The 18984-nt window shown below is 32.9% G+C and overlaps 3 protein-coding genes across 4 annotated transcripts; 1 reads left to right on the top strand and 2 right to left on the bottom strand.

Annotated features, from left to right (window-relative positions):
- The first annotated feature begins 218 nt into the window (after positions 1 to 218).
- On the top strand, positions 219 to 3114 carry LOC101500916 (protein AE7-like 1). Of its 2 annotated transcripts, none has more exons than XM_073364540.1 (5): positions 219 to 473; positions 607 to 710; positions 953 to 1052; positions 2387 to 2432; positions 2626 to 2705. In XM_073364540.1, the coding sequence occupies exons 1-5, from the start codon at positions 360 to 362 to the stop codon at positions 2685 to 2687; spliced, it is 426 nt and encodes a 141-aa protein (XP_073220641.1). In that variant the 5' UTR covers positions 219 to 359; the 3' UTR covers positions 2688 to 2705. The 2 variants fall into 2 exon arrangements, with proteins under 2 accessions (XP_073220641.1, XP_073220640.1); XM_073364539.1 differs by lacking the exon at positions 2626 to 2705 and adding an exon at positions 2712 to 3114 and having other exon boundaries at positions 224 to 473.
- Positions 3115 to 8110: 4996 nt separating this feature from the next.
- Positions 8111 to 10117, bottom strand: LOC140919122 (uncharacterized). Its single transcript, XM_073364644.1, has 6 exons — positions 10031 to 10117; positions 9813 to 9929; positions 9399 to 9725; positions 9009 to 9302; positions 8557 to 8933; positions 8111 to 8475 (listed from the first exon to the last, which is right to left on the bottom strand). The coding sequence occupies exons 1-6, from the start codon at positions 10058 to 10060 to the stop codon at positions 8253 to 8255; spliced, it is 1368 nt and encodes a 455-aa protein (XP_073220745.1). The 5' UTR covers positions 10061 to 10117; the 3' UTR covers positions 8111 to 8252.
- A 516-nt stretch (positions 10118 to 10633) lies between these two features.
- On the bottom strand, positions 10634 to 16251 carry LOC140919018 (uncharacterized). The gene is made up of 3 exons (XM_073364330.1): positions 16179 to 16251; positions 14999 to 16012; positions 10634 to 10637 (listed from the first exon to the last, which is right to left on the bottom strand). Exons 2-3 carry the CDS (start codon positions 16000 to 16002, stop codon positions 10634 to 10636), a joined length of 1008 nt encoding a protein of 335 aa, XP_073220431.1. The 5' UTR covers positions 16003 to 16012; positions 16179 to 16251.
- Positions 16252 to 18984: the final 2733 nt, after the last annotated feature.

Here is an 18984-nt window from a genome sequence, read left to right as displayed (position 1 = left end):
AAGAGAAAAAAAAAACACAAAAAAAAAAAATATATATATATATATATATATATATATATATATATATATTTGTACTTAATATAATTATTTAAACCTTTTATATATTCAATATCCTTCTATAAATACTATATATTCACTTTTCCCTTTTACTATAAATATAAATGTAAATAACTTGTGAATTAAAATAAATGGGTAAGTTTTGCAACCAAGATTGAAGTGAATAAAGAAATATGTATAAGTAGACCAACCAAGAGAAATTATGGTGACCGATTCCGAACAACATCATCATCGCATCTTTCATCCATCACCAGAGTGAAGTTGAAACAGAGAAGATAATCCACCTGTGACTTTTGAAAGCGATGACGCTGGGTTTAATCAATGCCAATCCCGTAGTTCACGCCAAGAAAGAGAGAATCGTTCGCTCCGAAGAACCTCACACCGATAATGTTATTGATCCCCTCGATATTTATGATATCCTTCTTTTCAATATTATTTTGCTTTATTAATTTCTCTTCATTTGTGTTATATATATTTTCTCTCAGTTTACTTGTTGAAATTTGAAATGAATGCAACTGTTTTTGTATCCTTGACTTTTATTTGGTAAATTTTGTGAGGGATATTAGGGATCCCGAACATCCTTATTCTTTGGAACAGCTCAGTGTTCTATCGGAGGAATCAATTACTGTTGATGATAAATTGGGTCTGATTCTGTGAGTTTTAATTTTAACTTTTAATCTTTCTTTCGTTTTGGGATTTTATTGAAAGTATTAATTTAATCATTGGTGCTAGTTTCACAGCTGTTTTTTCCATCGACGTAAACTAATTTATCACATACTTGAACATGAACTGAGTTTACATAGGTTATATATTTGGGCGTGACTGGAAAAAACAGCGGTGAAAATAGCAAAAGTGTAATTTAATTGATTCTGAATTTGTTCGTAATTTTGCTTAGGATAACGTTTACTCCAACTGTGCGACACTGTAGTATGGCTACTGTGATTGGTCTTTGTTTGAGAGTTAAGCTAAAGCACTACTTCCCTCCTCATTACAAAGTTTGTTCCCTCTCAACCCTCTTGCTAATTATGACTATATGTATTGTGTTGTGAATGGATGGATGGATAGATGAATATATTGTGTTTGTTTTCTTTTGTTTCTTGTCTTTGTCCATTGACTGCCTTTTACATTTTTACTACTATGTTTTAATGATGTAATTTGCACATTAATCTCATACATTTCTTGGTCATGTTTTGATGAACTTAATTAAGCACTTATAACAAAAAAAATTATCATATGTTTATGTATAAAGATATTTTTATAGCCAAAGATAAAATAAATCAAACTATTTTCATAACCCGAAGAGCTTATGGAAATAAGCTGAAAATAGTTTGTGGACATGTCACTCAAAAGGGCTTATGTAAGTAGATAAGCTCACATAAGTTGATCTAAATAGGCCCGTGATATGGAAATTGGTTTGTCTGATTTGGACCTTCAAAACAACAAATACTTGTGGAGATTGAGTTTGTGCAGGAGTTATACATCAATTTCTAATGTGAAAACTAATTTATTTTAAGAGTGGAGCAGTACAGGACTTGTAAGGGATAGAGTTTTTTAACTAAAGCATTTATACAGTAGGAAAAGAGTTTGTTTCTTCATGAACAGAAGTAAACTTCATACTAAATGTTCTGTAAATTTAAATTTAAATTTTGATGAAATGAGATAAAGAGAAAGAATAGGGGAAACATTAAGAACTGAAAACAAAGGGTATGATTTTCTAAATTTATTAGTTTATTATTCAAATGAGCAACTTGGTGCCCATAAAACCAGAGAATGGTCAGCTATGGTACACAGTGTATTTCTAATAGGCTGAATTTTATGACTCATTCATGTAATCTCTATGTCATAAACCATAGAGTACTTGCCGCGGGTGCCAGAGAGATATGTTTTTAGATCTAGTATTTCAAATCCTCCTCTGTTTTTTTCTTGTAATTTGTAATAGATTATTACATATAGGAATATGATCAAATGTTTATTTTATTTATATACTAAAGATACAATGTTCTAAAGATACACTTAATCACTTGGTTATTCTTGAGTAGCTTTCTATCTTCACTTCTAGATTACAATGTTCCCCTATGTTCACATGGTTTGATATTATTCCCCTGTATTTGGTGTGCCTATTTATAATCTCAATCATTTGAATTTGCAAGTTGTATGTGTCCTTCTCTTAACCGCATCTCTTGAATCCCTTATCGCCTGTACAAACTCTATTTTCTTCTTAAATCGCAATTCTCAATGCTGAAATTTCATTTCCACACTGCTAATATCATAGTATAATTGTCTTCTCTCTAGTTGTTATCTCATATGTTACTCAAATTCTTCTCGGCAGGTGGACATTAAAGTGTCTCCAGGATCTCATGCCTCTGAAGAATCAGGTAATGTTAAAAAAATTCAAGTTTGATAAAACAATAACATCGAAGCTCCATCTAATTCCTTTTTTGCAACATTTTTCCCTTCTTTTTTCTGCATTCAACATCAGGGGAGACTCCATCTAATTTCTCAAACAAACATTAAAATTTTATATGACCCTACTCTCACTTAAAACAACTATGCTTAGCCACACTGCAGTCAATAAGCAATTAAATGAGAAACTACAGTTTCCTTTATATGCCTATCTTCCTGCAACATGAACTTGTAATAATATTTGCATGCAGTCAATAAGCAATTAAATGATAAAGAAAGAATCGCCGCCGCCTTAGAGAATCCAAACCTGCGCCAGCTTGTGGATGAGTGTCTCTACTCCAATGAACTGTGAACAAGCACATATACCTGCCCAGGAACTGTTGTGAAGCCATTAGTGGCCAATGAAGTCAATAAAAAGTAATCATTGTGTCTTTAGTTCTTCGATTTTCATAGGTTTGTTTAGCGAGCGGTAACTATGTAAGTAAATTAAGTTAGAAATCATTGTGTCATATGTTTGTGTCTTTAACTACAGATATGCATGTATATTTTAGCTGTCTGTGGATTAACTCACCGTCATATTCAAAGTTCATGCCAAGCTTTTAAATTTTTGGTGGAAAGGAATAAAAAATGCTTTAGCATTTTGTAGAGGTTCAACTATGACATTTTAATGTTTTCTTGTAGTATAAACGTAGATTTCTGGCTAAAAGCTTCCAACACAGAATAAGGCACTATTTGAAAAACTAATAAAACATTAAGATTGAAAGATGAAACAACAAAAATATCATCAATGCCCAAGGAGCACTCCTCATGAACAGAGGTTGAGGCACCATAGGCCTTGGAAACAAGTTTTTGCAAATATTGGTTAAGGGTTGAAATTTGTCTACAATCAAATGGATGGTTCGACGGTGAGATTGACAAAATCACAGTAAATTATTGTAATTTTGCAAAAATTCTGGAGTGTATCTTTTGCAAAATTTCGATGGACAATTCTAAAATGAAACAAATACAAATTTATCGCTAGCACCAGAATTAACTATGCATTATTAGAAATAAGTGTAGATATTAAAGTTTTAAAGTTGACAATATGGAATATTGTTAGGACATCACTTGTGCCCATTTCATTTAAATAAATATTTTGCATTTAAGAAAAGAAATATGTGTAGACATAAAAAAAGGGTCTTTTAGCTGCTACTAAGTGCCAAGGTTTGTTTTGTTCACCGGCATAATCATGTCTTTGTTTCAACAATTGGTGGGGGCTTTCTTTGAATTCCTCTTTAGTGGGGATTAGCTGTGATCCCACGCGTTCGGATACCCTCACAATTTCAAAACAACTATTTTTGGTGTGACTAGTTTGTTAGCATTGGCTGCATCAGCGGTCTTAGATTGTTGGTCCTTGTTTGTTTGTGCCGCTAATGATAAGACATGATCTTCCCTAATCTTCATCTATGTTGTAAGATACATCTTGTGAATGATTAATTCGAACATATATTTGAGAATAAATATATTTGAATTGACTATTCCTAACAACCATGGTATATTGTTTAGAATTTAAGGAGGATAAAAACTTCAGTAATGATAATATCAATTTTGAATGTGTCTATTTTCAATGTAATGTTGGCTTAAGTTTTAAAAATCATCTCAATCAAAACCTGTGGTCAGGTGCATAAGAAGCATAAGGGTGTGTTTGATTGATAGATGAACAACTAATATTGAGTTAACACCTATTCTACCATAATTTTTAGAAGTTTTTGATCCACCCTGTTTTGATGTTTTCTTGAGTTTAGACATCTTCCACCATGATTTTAAAAAACTTCAATAACTTGTTTCTCATCCACCGTGATTTGGATGGTCTTCCAACATACACTATTGCATGTTTGGTTTGGTGGTGGGATTCAAAAAATGCAATCAGATTGTGAAACCAAACATATATTAAGTGTATGTTTGTTTTTATTTTTAGAGGAGTCAATTGATTTAAGGTGTAAAATTGATTTTGATATATTTAATTTTTTTTGTAGAATTAATTTTTATTTGAAATTATGATTTGTACATTAGGAATTTAAATGTTATTTTTTATATTTAAATTCTTTGTTCCATTTTTCCCTATAAATATATTCAAATATAAATCATTTTATATTTAACTCATTTTTTATTAAAATAAATTGTTTAAAATAATTTTTTGTCAAAACTAACTAAACATACACTAATTGATCGTGAGGTATCAATAATTAGTTAGTAGTAGTACCAAACTACCAATCACAAAGTTTGTATTTGTCTCATTTTGTATCATAAAACGTATTTGATTACCCTTTCGTTAGTTATTATTACTACCACCGTCTACAAGAAACATAAACTTTTAAATATTATCTAGAAGTTCTTAAGGCCAGGTTGCTACTACCTCAAGGCTCAAGCAATCTTCCTTGTCTTGCCTCGCAAGGTCTTTTTGACCATTGAATTCTGAAACGCGGAGAAAAGTCAAGCATTTGTAAACAAAAGAAAAACATGTAAATAATTTTATTTTTAAATAAACAAGTAGATAATTTTGCATATACTTCCAAATATACTATGCTTTTGCATATATAATTTTTTAAATAGGCTTTTGCAAATACTTAAGTCACTCTCAAATCTCAATCAACCCCTCCACGAATGATTTAACATCATTAAGCTAAAATTCCACCTACGACACATTTATTAAATAATAGAAAATATTATCAAGTACATTTATTAATAAATCAAATGAGAATTGTCTTAAAGATAATGTATTCAACACACTAAACATAAGTTTTATTTTATTTATTTTTTTCAACTCCTTGATTAGTACCCAAATAACACTTACTCCCTCTTGTGATTATAATAAACAAAAAATTGATATCAAATCTTAATCATTATAATTAAAAATGAACTACTCTAAATTCATTTAATACTAATATTTTTTATATCTTTTTACTTTAATAAAAAAATGATTTAATATCAATAATTGAATATTTGATATTCAAAAGAAAAATTTAATAAAATTTAATTATACTTAATTAAGTTTTTTAATAACCATAAAAAAATAGTTATTTTATATGAGTTGACCGTCGGCTGCTTGGTAATCGAATATATATGTAATGTAGCCATATGATAAATAAATAAAATGTCGTTAACATTTAATTTCCAACCAATAGAAGCAGCTTTTTCAACCAAACATATATATCCTTGTACTTGTTCCATAATTATCTTTGTTGTTTCTCTCAAATTGAAGTTGATGGAGTTTAGAAGAAGCTTTAGGTTGTCGAAGTCAGAACGAATATTACTTTCATCCGAATCTGTGACTTCACAATTTGCTGCCTATGAAAGACTCTCACAATCCATGAGGCTAAACGAAGAATACAAAAAAAACAAGACGAATCAAAAGGGTACGAGGTTTCTAAGTAAGGTTTTAACTTTCACGAGAATTTCAACTCCGCACGAAGAGCACGAGATTAAGGCGAAGAAAGAGAAGAAACGCTCTTCTTGGCTTCCAGATCCACATAAACGTTGGCCAATTCAAGGGTGGTGATTGATTTATTTTTTTGTTTTTAGATTTTTCTGGTTTTGTGTTGAACCTTTCATGATTGGGTTTGTAATTAAGTTGTTCTCTTTATTCATTTTTATTTTATGTAAATTTATGTTAACATTTTTATGATTGATGGATTGAACGGTAATTTCAGTTAAGAAAATTACAAGATCTATTTGTTTTCTTCTTGTTTTTTTTTTTTTACAAATGTTGTTATTTTTCCTTTCGTGATGAGATGGAATGTAAGTAAATCAGACTTGGAAAATTAAAATAGTCTAATAATATTGATATTCGTCGAAATAGTTTTATAAATGACAAATGTTATTATCTTATCTTATTTAGTACTACCTCATCTCTTATATTTTAAGAGTTTCTCATAAAATGAAATAGTAATTTCTTTTAGTTCATTTTTATAAAGTGATTTTTAAATTGCAAGATTATTTTTTATATTAAAAAAACATGTTGGGAGTTTTTAAACTTGATTGTTTACCGAGTAACATATGTACTATATGTGTACTCGTCCATAAATTATGATACATTGTTAATCCATCTTTGAACCATGTTAATAAATTTGAAGGTGATAAAAGAAATCATTAACCAGCTCATTACATGATGTAGTGTTGCTGTGACTTGTAAATTTACAACCTTATTTGATATAATACCTTTATAAATATTTGTTTGTAAAGACATATCACTACGCGAAAAAACGCATTTTACAGCGCTTTTTTTAAGCCATTTACAGCGCTTTTTCAAAAAAATAAGCGCTGTGGAAACGAGCGCTGTAAATGATACAACAGCGCTTTTAAAAAAGCGCTATAAAACATGTAAATACAACGCGCGCTTGTTATGCACATTTTACAGCGCTTCTTCACAAAAAGCGTTGTAATATGCACCCCATTATATGAGTTATGGGTGTGCATATTACAGCGCTTTCTCAAGCAAGCGTTGTAATATGCCCAACCATAATTTCATATATGGGTGGGCATATTACAGCGCTTTCTCACAAAAGCGCTGTAATATGCCCACCCATAATTTCATATATGGGTGTGCATATTACAGCGCTTTCTCAAAAAAGCGCTGTAAAATGCCCACCCATAATTTCATATATGGGCGTACATATTACAGCGCTTTCTCGAAGAAGCGCTGTAATATGCCCACCCATAATTTCATATATGGGTGTGCATATTACAACGCTTCCTCAAAAAAGCGCTGTAAAATGCCCACCCATAATTTCATATTATGGGTCTGCATTTTACAGCGCTTTCTCAAAAAAGCGCTGTAAAATGCCCACCCATAATTTCATATTATGGGTCTGCATTTTACAGCGCTTTTCTTGTACATATTACAGCGCTTTCTCACGAAAGCGCTGTAAAAGGTGCACCATTAAAGCGCTTTAGAACAACATTTTACAGCGCTTTTTAAAAAAAGCGCTGTAAAATGTGTGTGTTGAATCAAGACATCTTTGGAGATGAGTATATTGAATACCTCGAAAAGGAGCAAATGTACGATCTTCTCGAACATAAGGAGCTGAGTGTTACTGTAATCAGCTTGTACATAAGGTAAAAAATACTTTTAATTGCATTTATTTGTAATTAATTAAATGTATTGGTAATTAATCTAGTTTAAAATTTTCATTGAAGGTTTTTGTACGAGAAGGTCGTGTGCACGAGGAAACTGTCAAATAAATACTCATTCTTGTCTCCGCATAAGATGTCGATGTTCAAACTCGATCCAGACAATGTAAAACACTACATTGTAGATATGTTTTTAAGAAATAAAGAAAGTGATAAATTGTTCTTGGCACCATATAATTCAGGGTACGTAATTTTATCTTTTTTAATTGATGAGAATTTAATTTATTAGTTGTCTATAAACAAAATTGCTTAACCAATTTTTTGTTGTTGTAGGGCACATTGGGTGCTATTTGCAATCAATGCGGTCTCTGAAGTGATATACTATTTGGATCCCGTGCACGGCGATTACACCAATCACCCCGGAATAAAGAATATGCTCGACACGTAAGTAATATTCATTTATTTCTTACATATATATATTTATATATATATATATATATATATAAGAAATAAATGAATATTACTTACGTGTCGAGCATATTCTTTATTCTGGGGTGATTGGTGTAATCGCCGTGCACGGGATCCAAATAGTATATCACTTCAGAGACCGCATTGATTGCAAATAGCACCCAATGTGCCCTACAACAACAAAAAATTGGTTAAGCAATTTTGTTTATAGACAACTAATAAATTAAATTCTCATCAATTAAAAAAGATAAAATTACGTACCCTGAATTATATGGTGCCAAGAACAATTTATCACTTTCTTTATTTCTTAAAAACATATCTACAATGTAGTTTTTTACATTCTCTGGATCGAGTTTCCACATCGACATCTTATGTGGAGACAAGAATGAGTATTTATTTGACAGTTTCCTCGTGCACACGACCTTCTCGTACAAAAACCTTCAATGAAAATTTTAAACTAGATTAATTACCAATACATTTAATTAATTACAAATAAATGCAATTAAAAGTATTTTTTACCTTATGTACAAGCTGATTACAGTAGCACTCAGCTCCTTATGTTCGAGAAGTTCGTACATTTGCTCCTTTTCGAGGTATTCAATATACTCATCTCCAAAGATGTCTTTATTCATTTGTACGATGGGCGAATCGTTGCTGCTGCCCATGTTCCTTTTTATTTGGATGTCAAGACACGCCCCGTATTTACCAAGGCGTGGCTGACTTTTATTAGGAGCAGCAGCAGCAGCGACCGATTTTCCCCGATCCAGATTTTTTGTTGCTGCAAGTTTGGCAGCTTTATTACCCTCCAGCCTTTGTAGTTTGGCAGCCCTATTAACCTCCAATTTTTGAGGTTTGCTGCCTTTTTTTGGCTGTAGGGGTGGTTTATTTATTTGGACCTACAAAAATGAGGTAAAATGTTAGTTTATTGAATCTGAAAAAATGAAAAACCTTAGGCAATAAATGTGACAAACCTTTTCGGGAGATGTAACTGATTTGTCCTTGGGAATCTTTTTTTGGAGGGCAACAAGGTGTGTGGGCCATGCCACGTAACTGCCAATAGCGTCGCTTAAGAACTTCATATCTCCATCGTTGTCCGGTATGGGCAACGGTGCAGTTGGTTCGAAAGCAACCGTAGGCGATACTTTGACATGGCCCGCGGGGGTCGGAATATTGTGCAATACTTCTCCCCAAGTATTGTACAATATTCCTTTTCCCACCTTCCGTTGAGTAGGCGAGGACAAGTATAGGACACATGTAGTGACACCCTACATCAATAGTTAAAACATAAGTACAGTTAATATATAAGTTTGTTTAATACATAAGTAATTACATAAGCAAGTAAGTAGTAAGTAATTAATTACCTCGGGAATACTCTTCAAACCGACGTTGCAACTCCCGGTTTCACTCTCCATTTGTATTTCAGGTTGGAGCTGAACCGGAAGTTGCTTGTCTTTATTCGTATTCACCAAGAATGCCACTTGCTCCGATAGGATTCTGAGTTTCTCTAATACTTCCTTGTTGGAAGGTTTTTGGCGCTTCTCTTGAGGAAAAAAGCTTTTGGAAGTTACGCCAAATCTTTTCCCCCTCACTCGACCGGAATACTCAGGGACATTAAACACTTTCCCAAGAATGTCCCTGCACGTATCCTTGTTGCCCTCTTGAGTTTCAGAACTTTGTTCAATAGTTTCCTAAAATACATGTAACATTAAAAAGATAAGTTCAATAGCATTTTTAAAATACAATATTAAAAAATATTAAAGTGATAATATACTTACACAAAGTTCTACAACTTTCTTGACATTTTCATTATCAACCACTCCATCTTTGTTAACACGCGCTTCCTTCCATAAGATATGACGACCCAAGGGTTGATCGGCTTGGGTGTCTTTTCTCTATTCGTTAAAATCATAAACAAAATAATACAAATTAGTTACACACTATAGTTTATAATACAAATTACTTCATTATATAAAAGTGATGTTTAATTACTTACAATTTGTTGTTCAAGGCGTGCATATCCCATACGTGATTTCTTGTATGGGTGTTTTGGGTTGCTTGCCCGTTCGCGATTTGCCTTACTAATATTCTATATAAAAAAAAAATAGCAATTGTGTAAAAATTTAAAATACGCTACGAATATGAATAATAAAACACAAATGCTAATAAATTAATAACTTACGACAAACGCCGGGTCAGAACGTTTGGAAACAAATGCACTCCATTCATCCTTTGATATATAATGTTGATATATCTTTGGAGGTTCAGCATTTGTGTTTCCTTCTCTATCTTTTAGATAGAAATTTGAGAGATGGGATCTAAATCCACGATGGATTTTCCCAGCAACTCTCAAAACATATGACTTTCGTTCCTCATCAAGAACAAAAGTGGTCTGCAATGAAAACAATTATAAGTAATGTATTTTACAGAAAAAAAATTATAAATGACAAAAGAGTAGATCAAAATATTTACTTGAATGTCATTCCAGATGATATCTTTGGCATCCTTCAACGCCTTATCTCTCCAGTTGTCTATTGTTATTGGGACATTTTGACGAACAACAGCCCCAATGTAGCTTACAAACATGGAGCTGTTGGGGTCAACTGAAGTACATGCCCTCCACAATCCAAAAAAAAAAAAAAAAAACACACAGCAAACAGATTATATATAGTATACCTCAAATTTAATGCCATTACTCCTTGCTTTAATGACTTTCTGCATGATAGTTGCACCATGTTTGACTTCTTTTTCGTAAGTCTTAGAGGTGCCAACTTCTTCATTTTGAACTTCTAAATCTTTGTTTGTATCCATTTAACTACAACAAGTTCAACATGCACTTTAGTATAACATCAACAAGCTCAACATGCATCATGCATTATTATAAACAAACTCAACATGTATCAGTATATCTTAAAAAAGCTCAACATGCATTTTAATGATTACAAAAAATTTATAACATCAATACCTGAATAATGGTTCGAAGAAAGATGAAATCTAAAGAAAAGAGGGAACGCAGAAAGTTCACAGAAATATGGTTCAAAGAAATAGGATATTGAAGAAATACGTAATGAGGGTTACGTATTTCAATGAAAATATATTGTGTGAAATGGGAGAGATGGTCTTGGATGGAAATAAGGTTCGAAATGAAGGAGATGATCGTGGAAATAAGGTTCGTAAAGGACGGGATGATAGGGTTTGCAAAAGAAGAGAAGAAATGAAGGTTGAGATGATAGTGAAGTTTACGTAATGAAGAGGAAACTGAAGAGGTAACTGTTATATATACGTAACACTTTTACAGCGCCTTTTATAAGCCTTTTACAGCGCTTTTTTTTGTAAAGCGCTCTAAAATGCTTCTTTAGTTAAATTTTTAAAAGGCTCTTTTACAGCGCTTCTTCCCAAAAAGCGCTGTAAAAGACCTCCGTGTGTTATTATGTTATATGAATGTTTTTTAAAGCCTTTTACAGCGCTTTTCCACATAAGCGCTCTAAAATGTCTCTTTATGTTAATTTTAAAAGGCTCTTTTACAGCGCTTTTTCCAAATAAGCGCTGTAAAATGCCTTATTGTTTTTGTGTTTTGTTATGTTATGTTATTTTTTAAACAAGCTCAACATGCATGCAAAACCCACATAGTAGTAACTGGTCACCACAAAAATCCCTTCCTCTTCACCAAACTCTTCTCCTTTTATGCATCTTCTTCACAAACATCAAAGCTTACTCTTTCACAATTCAATCTCCACCCTTTTTGGGGATTCCCATGATGCGTACAAGGTGTTTGAAGAAATGGGGTTAATGTCTGATGTTTTTTGGATTCCCATGATGCGTACAAGGTTTTTGAAGAAATGGGTTTGTGTCTGATGTTTTTTGGATTCCCATGATGCGTACAAGGTTTTTGAAGAAATGGGTTTGTGTCTGATGTTTTTTGGATTCCCATGATGCGTACAAGGTTTTTGAAGAAATGGGTTTGTGTCTGATGTTTTTTGGATTCCCATGATGCGTACAAGGTGTTTGAAGAAATGAGTTTGTGTCTGATGTTTTTTGGATTCCCATGATGCGTACAAGGTGTTTGAAGAAATTAGGTGTCTGATGAATATTATTTTTAAAGCCATTTTACAGCGCTTTGGCAAACAAGCGCTGTAAAATGTCTTTTTTACTCACTTTCAAAAGAGTCGTTTACAGCGCTTTGTGTGAAAAGCGCTGTAAAAGGTATAAAACACTCATTATTTTATTTTTAAAAGGATCTTTTACAGCGCTTTTTAAGATAAGCGCTGTAAAATGTCTCTTTATTTTATTTTTGTGTTTGGTTTATTTGGGTTGGGATGACATTAAAAACATTTTTATCATTGTTTATTGGATTAAAAATATTGTTATCATTGTCTTTATCACAATACTTTAGGAGATGATGAATTATTAGAAATGACTATTCTGAAGAATCTATATATATATATATACTGAGCAAAAGAGAATCTCTCTATTCAGTTCAGTTCAGTTCATGTAAATTACTAATTTATATTCAGTTCAGTTCATGTAAATCAAGCTAAATATAAAACACTCATTGTTACATGAACTTGGTATAAAACACTCAAATCAAGCTAAATATAAGCAGAAAATAAATTAATCAGAAAATAAATTAATCAGAACTTAGTATAAAACACTCAATTCAGATTACATGCATATTTACAATAACACAGTTCAGATTACATGCATAGCTTATATAAAACAATTAAACATATATATACATTAAGATGCCCTTCTTCTTTTCCTGGTGACATTCACATTTGTTTGTCCATTTACAATACGAAACGATGGATTAATCCAAATTCCCTCATCATGATCATCTCTAAGATATAAACCATCATCAGTTGAATCAATTTCATGTGGTTGTTGTGATGTTGCAAATAAAAGATCATTACCAACATCTTCATCATTATTGTTATCATCACTTATTTTATTGGTCGATAGGACAACAGACCATTTATCATTAGAAGGATCAGTGACATAAAACACTTGTTGAGCTTGCGACGCTAAAATAAAAGGCTCGTCTTTGTATCCCACCCTATTAAAATCGACAAGCAAGAATCCTGACTCATCAATCCGAACGCCATTATTATTATCGACCCACTTGCAACCAAATATGGGAACACGAAACATTGTGTAGTCTAACTCCCATATGCGCTCGATAACCCCAAAATATGATAGATTTGCATATATTGGGTTTTTGTCTTTTGCACTTGAGACATGCATCGCTTCAGCTACGAGAGTGACTCCACTATTTTGCATAGTGGTCTGATCATCTTGTTCTTTGGTATAAAATGTGTAGCCGTTAATAACATAACCAGTGTAAGAAAAGACATGTAAGCTCGGACCATTTGCTAGCCACCTCAATCTATTTGAAATTGATCCGGGGTCTATATCAAATTTTGACATTATGTGATTTTTTAACCATGTTACAAAACTTCGATTGTGCTCTCGAGTTATCCAATTTTGATTCCTATTCATGTTCAAACGAGATAACTGATCAATGTGTATTGTAACATACGGTTGAACCTCATCATCATTGTGCAGAACATACAATTGTGCCTGCTCCCATTCTGTCCTTGATATAGTCAGTAGTCTCCTTCCAGTTATCCCTTCTCCTGATAGTCTTCCCGAATGACGAGACATGGGAAGCCCTATGGATTCAACATTGGACAGATATTCAGTACAAAATTCAGCAGCCTCTTCAACAATGTATCGTTCAGCAATACAACCTTCTGGTCGACTTCTACTTTTTACGTACCCTTTTAATATTTTCATATATCGTTCTATCGGATACATCCATCTCATATAAGCTGGCCCACAAAGTTGTGTCTCCTTAACCAGATGAACAGTAAGGTGAACCATTATATCAAAAAACGATGGTGGGAAATACATTTCAAGCTCACACAAAGTAACAACAATTTCCCTCTGCAATGTCGGTAATTTCTGAGGGTCGATCACTTTACTACAAATTTCCCTGAAGAAGAAACATAATCTAGTTAAGGCTAGTCGAACTTTTTCAGGTAAAATGGAACGTATACCTATTGGTAGCAAATGCTCCATTATAATATGACAATCATGGGTCTTCAAACCTTTTAACTTGAGGTCTTTCATACAAACCAAATTTTTAATGTTCGAAGAGTATCCTTCTGGAACTTTAACTTCGTGTAGAAATTTACATAAAACAATTTTTTCCTTTCTAGATAGAGTATGAGCGGCTGGAGGTAGATATGTGCGATTTCCTTTCTTTACTGGAGCCAGTTCATTTCTTATTCCCATATCGACCAAGTCCAATCTTGCATTGACGCCATCTTTAGACTTTCCTGGAACATTGAGTAACGTACCAATAACACTTTCAAATACATTTTTTTCAATATGCATCACATCGAGGAAATGTCTTACATACAATGACTTCCAATATGGCAATTCAAAGAAAATTGACTTTTTCTTCCACCCAGTTTTCACCAGCTCTCCCGCAAAAGGTTTGCCAAATTTATTGGTCAAACCTTGTACTTTTTCAAGTATTTGATATCCAGTCGGTGCTAAAGGAGCTTTACCTTCCTCTGATTTTCCATTGAATGCATTTCTCCACCCACGATACTGATGACTATAAGGTAAAAATCTACGATGTCCAAGAAACACATTCTTCTTACAATGTTTCAACCGCATCCAATTTGTACTCTCTTCACATATAGGACATGCACACTGACCTTTAATGCTATATCCTGATAAATTACCATATGCTGGAAAATCATTAATTATGCCGAACAACATAACCCTTAAATTGAAACATTCTTTCTTATACCCATCATAAACTTCCACACCTGTCTCCCACATACTTTTTAAATTTTCGATTAGAGGAGTCAAGTATACGTCGATATCATTCCCCGGTTGTTTGGGTCCAGAAATTAACAGAGACAACATCATAAACTTACGCTTCATACATAACCATGGAGGTAGGTTATATATTACCAAAATCACAGGCCACGTGCTATGTGAGATGCTTTGAAGACCATGTGGATTCATTCCATCAGTAGAAAGTGCAAGTCTTAGATTTCTTGACTCTATCCCGAATTCAGGATACTCGTGATCAATTTTTGCCCATTGTGGGGAATCTGCAGGGTGTCGAAACATTCCATCTCTAATTCTTTCATCTGCATGCCATGTCAAGTGTTTTGAATCTTCTTCACTGCGATACATGCGCCTAAATCTTGGTATTATAGGAAAATACCACACGACTTTTGCTGGAGTAGATTCTTTCTTCTTATATCGAGAGACATTGCATTTCGGACACGCCTTAAGTAGTTCATATTCGTTTCGAAATAAAATGCAATCGTTAGGACACGCATGAATCCTTTCGTAACTCATTCCAATAGAACACAAAATCCGTTTAGCCTCGTAGGTTCGACTGGGAAGTTCATTATCATCTGGCAACATATCTTTTATGAGTGTTAATAATTCCGTAAAGCTTTTATCAGACCATCCATTACTCGCTTTTAAGTTGTACAACTTTAATATCGCTGACAGTCTTGTGAATTTAGTACAACCATTATATAATTCTTTCTCTGCATCACTCAACAAACTTTCAAACATTTTAGGACAATCTCGAAGATCTTCTTCAACTGCTTTTGCAATCTCATCAACTCGGTCCGGCTCATATGTATCTGTATCGAAGTCAGTTGAAGCATATGTCGAACTATTCTCAAAATTAATGTTTCCTTTTTTTTTCTCACCATGTCTTATCCAACATGTGTAGCTTTGATCAATTCCATTACATACTAGATGTCCTTCTAATTCATCTTCTCTAACACGTTTTCCAAAACAACATTTTAAACAAGGACAAACTACTCTATTTGGATCTTTTGCATTCTTCACTGCAAACTCAACAAACTCCTTCACTCCAATTTCATACTCTTTTGACAATCGATTGGCTGAAATCCATTTCCTATCCATATTATACCACCTATATAAATGCAGTAACAAAAATAATAAGCTTTCAAAACATATCAACAAGTTTCAAAAAGAAACCAATATCAACTAACAATTTCAAAACAGAACAGATCATGTGGTATGAGTTTTTGACAATTTTTGACAATTTCAAAACATAACAGATCATGTGTAAAAAATACCTTAGACAACGTAGATGGCCGCACAGTACGTAGAGGATATTAGGGTTCCCAACGTATATAATTATTTGAAAGATGTAGAGGATATGAGGGTTTCCAACGTATATAATTATTTGAAAGATGTAGAGGATATGAGGGTTTCCAACGTATATAATTATTTGAAAGATGTAGAGGATATGAGGGTTTCCAACGTATATAATTATTTGAAAGATGTAGAGGATATGAGGGTTTCCAACGTATATAATTATTTTAAAGATGTATTTTACAGCGCTTGTGAAAAAAGCGCTGTAATAGGTAGTTAAATTCAATGAAAGCGCATGTGTTTTACAGCGCTTGTGAAAAAAGCGCTGTAATAGGTATTTAAATTCAATGAAAGCGCATGTGTTTTACAATGCTTGTGAAAAAAGCGCTGTAATAGGTAGTTAAATTCAATGAAAGCGCATGTGTTTTACAGCGCTTGTGAAAAAAGCGCTAATTGATACGCGAAAGCGCTTCCTTTTACAGCGTTTTTTTGACAAGCGCTGTAAAAGCCTTATAACGTGATGCGCAAACGTTATATGACCTACTACAACGCTTGTTTTACAGCGCTTTGAATCAAAAGCGCTGTAATAGGTTCCATTATTTTTAAAATATAATTACAACAGCGCTTGTGTTTAGCAAGCGCTGTAAAATGGGCGCTGTTAAATGTCATTTTTAGCGTAGTGTATCTTCTCCTATGATGAGTAACTGCAGGTTGTGTGTATTGATGTCATTTCGGAACCATTACTTTGAATTTTGAAAAACATGTATTATATTATTTTTATATTTGATTGTGTGATAAGGAATATAATCTGGAAATGGATCTCTCGCCGTGGTGTTCATCTTGTTGGTTTGGGACACATATACTATTCCCAAAAAGTAAGGTGATCTAGCTTTGCGGAACATTATCACCAAAGTCAAGGAAGCCTGCAAGAGTGGTAACATTTATAGAGTGAGTGCGATGGATTTTTTTTTCCGGTTAGAATATTGAACCCATCTTAGTCCCTTTTGTTGCCATCCATGACATTGCCCTAAAGTTGATGGATGTTTATCGGAAAAGGCAATTGGATCTTAAATAGCTTGTTATGCATGTCCATAATCTTATCATCAAAGATCATTCAAACCGACCTCCTAGGTAGAGATGCGTAGAATATATAATTAATTTATATCGATTAGTTAAATTAAAAAAATCAAACTATTTAATATTTTATAAATTAAACAACATATTTATAATAAATCAATTAATTTAATTTAATTTAAAAATTAGTTAAACAATTCTAAGTTTTTTATCCTTAATTAAGAAAAAATTCTTAGATATTATTTTAAAATTTAAAAAATATAAATCATTTTTTTGGAAAACTTTTGAGAAAAAATCAAAAATATTTTTTCCAGAAATTTTTTTGATGTTTTTTAAAAAACATTATTTCAATTTTTCTCATAAAAATCGAAAAAATAAATAAATAATTTTTGTCAACAAAAATTTTAAATTAACCAAAAGAATTTCAAAATTCTTTTTTAGAATAAATATTTCGAAACTAATTTAACTAAAAATTTATTAAAAATATTAAACTATTTTATATTTATAAATTAATTTTAAACTGATTCATAACAATATTAAACTTGATTTAGAAGTAATTTTCAACAACTGAATTAAAACATTAAAATGGTCTAATATAGTTCAATGAACACCCCTACTCCCACACAAAAACTGTTTGGTTTGTTTAGGATGGATTTATTAGGCGACCTAATCTTAATGGCTTTTACTCGACTAAAATGGGATATCACTAGTTTATATGACGCATAACTCATCAGTTTCCTTTGGTTTCTTGGTATTGGAATTGAAATATCAAAGGTTCTCAAAACACAGAGCCTTATCCCTTCTATTGTCTGTCAGTCAGAGGTGCCATGGAGCTAAGGAATCTTTCATTCGTAGCATTCACGATTGTGCTACTTCTTAGAATTTGAGGTTTGCTGATATTTCTTTCAGTGGTATAATATTCATCTATTTCTAAGCTTGAATGTGGTGGTGCTACTAGTTCCCCGTCTTCTGCAAATGTTTGCTGGACTGAACGAGTTAGTTTCACTCTCACTCTCTTGGCAATGACCACAAGCCCCTCTACAAAGTAATTGTGATTGTTCCCATAAACACAATCTTCAGGTGATTTCCTACCTCCCATGCCCGATGTGCTGAGCGGTGCCGATGTGCTGAGCGGTGGTCACATGGCATTAGCTCCAGTATGATGTCATTAATGATGTGGATAGTGGTAGCTTGCTTGGACAACTTGGAAATTGCTAGTTATGGTGGCATTATTCACTATAGGTCCGACAATTACAATTCAGCTTTTCACTGGAATACTGGTTTCTCCAACATTTTGGATAAGCTTTTTGTGTTCTTACATGGTTTCTCTATTTCTTCGGATCCATGAAATTATTCGCTACTCTCTATGAATGGCTTGTAACTAGACTCTATGAATGCCTTATCTCTCTTTTAGAAGCCTCTTTCTCGTATGTTAGTTGTATCATCCAGGATATCAAGAAACTTATGTCATACCTTAATAGAGAGAGAGACAGAGAGACAGAGAATCCGTGAGAATCCGTGTTGTAGGCCTCACATCTGGATATGATGGAGATTATGTACCATCCCTCTAATTCTTTTGTTTCCTTTGTCCATTTGTTGTTATGGATGACAAAATATATAATTATAATTGAAAAATACTATGTCGTTAATTCAACGAATTAGAAATTATTGCAGATCTAGGTGGATTCGAACCACCACCTCTCAGAGATCTAG

The sequence above is a fragment of the Cicer arietinum genome, chromosome 8, assembly GCF_000331145.2.
Source record: "Cicer arietinum cultivar CDC Frontier isolate Library 1 chromosome 8, Cicar.CDCFrontier_v2.0, whole genome shotgun sequence".
Classification (NCBI taxonomy): domain Eukaryota; kingdom Viridiplantae; phylum Streptophyta; class Magnoliopsida; order Fabales; family Fabaceae; genus Cicer; species Cicer arietinum.
The sequence above is the reverse complement of the archived record's forward strand: the minus strand, read 5'-3'. Positions and strand labels throughout refer to the sequence as shown.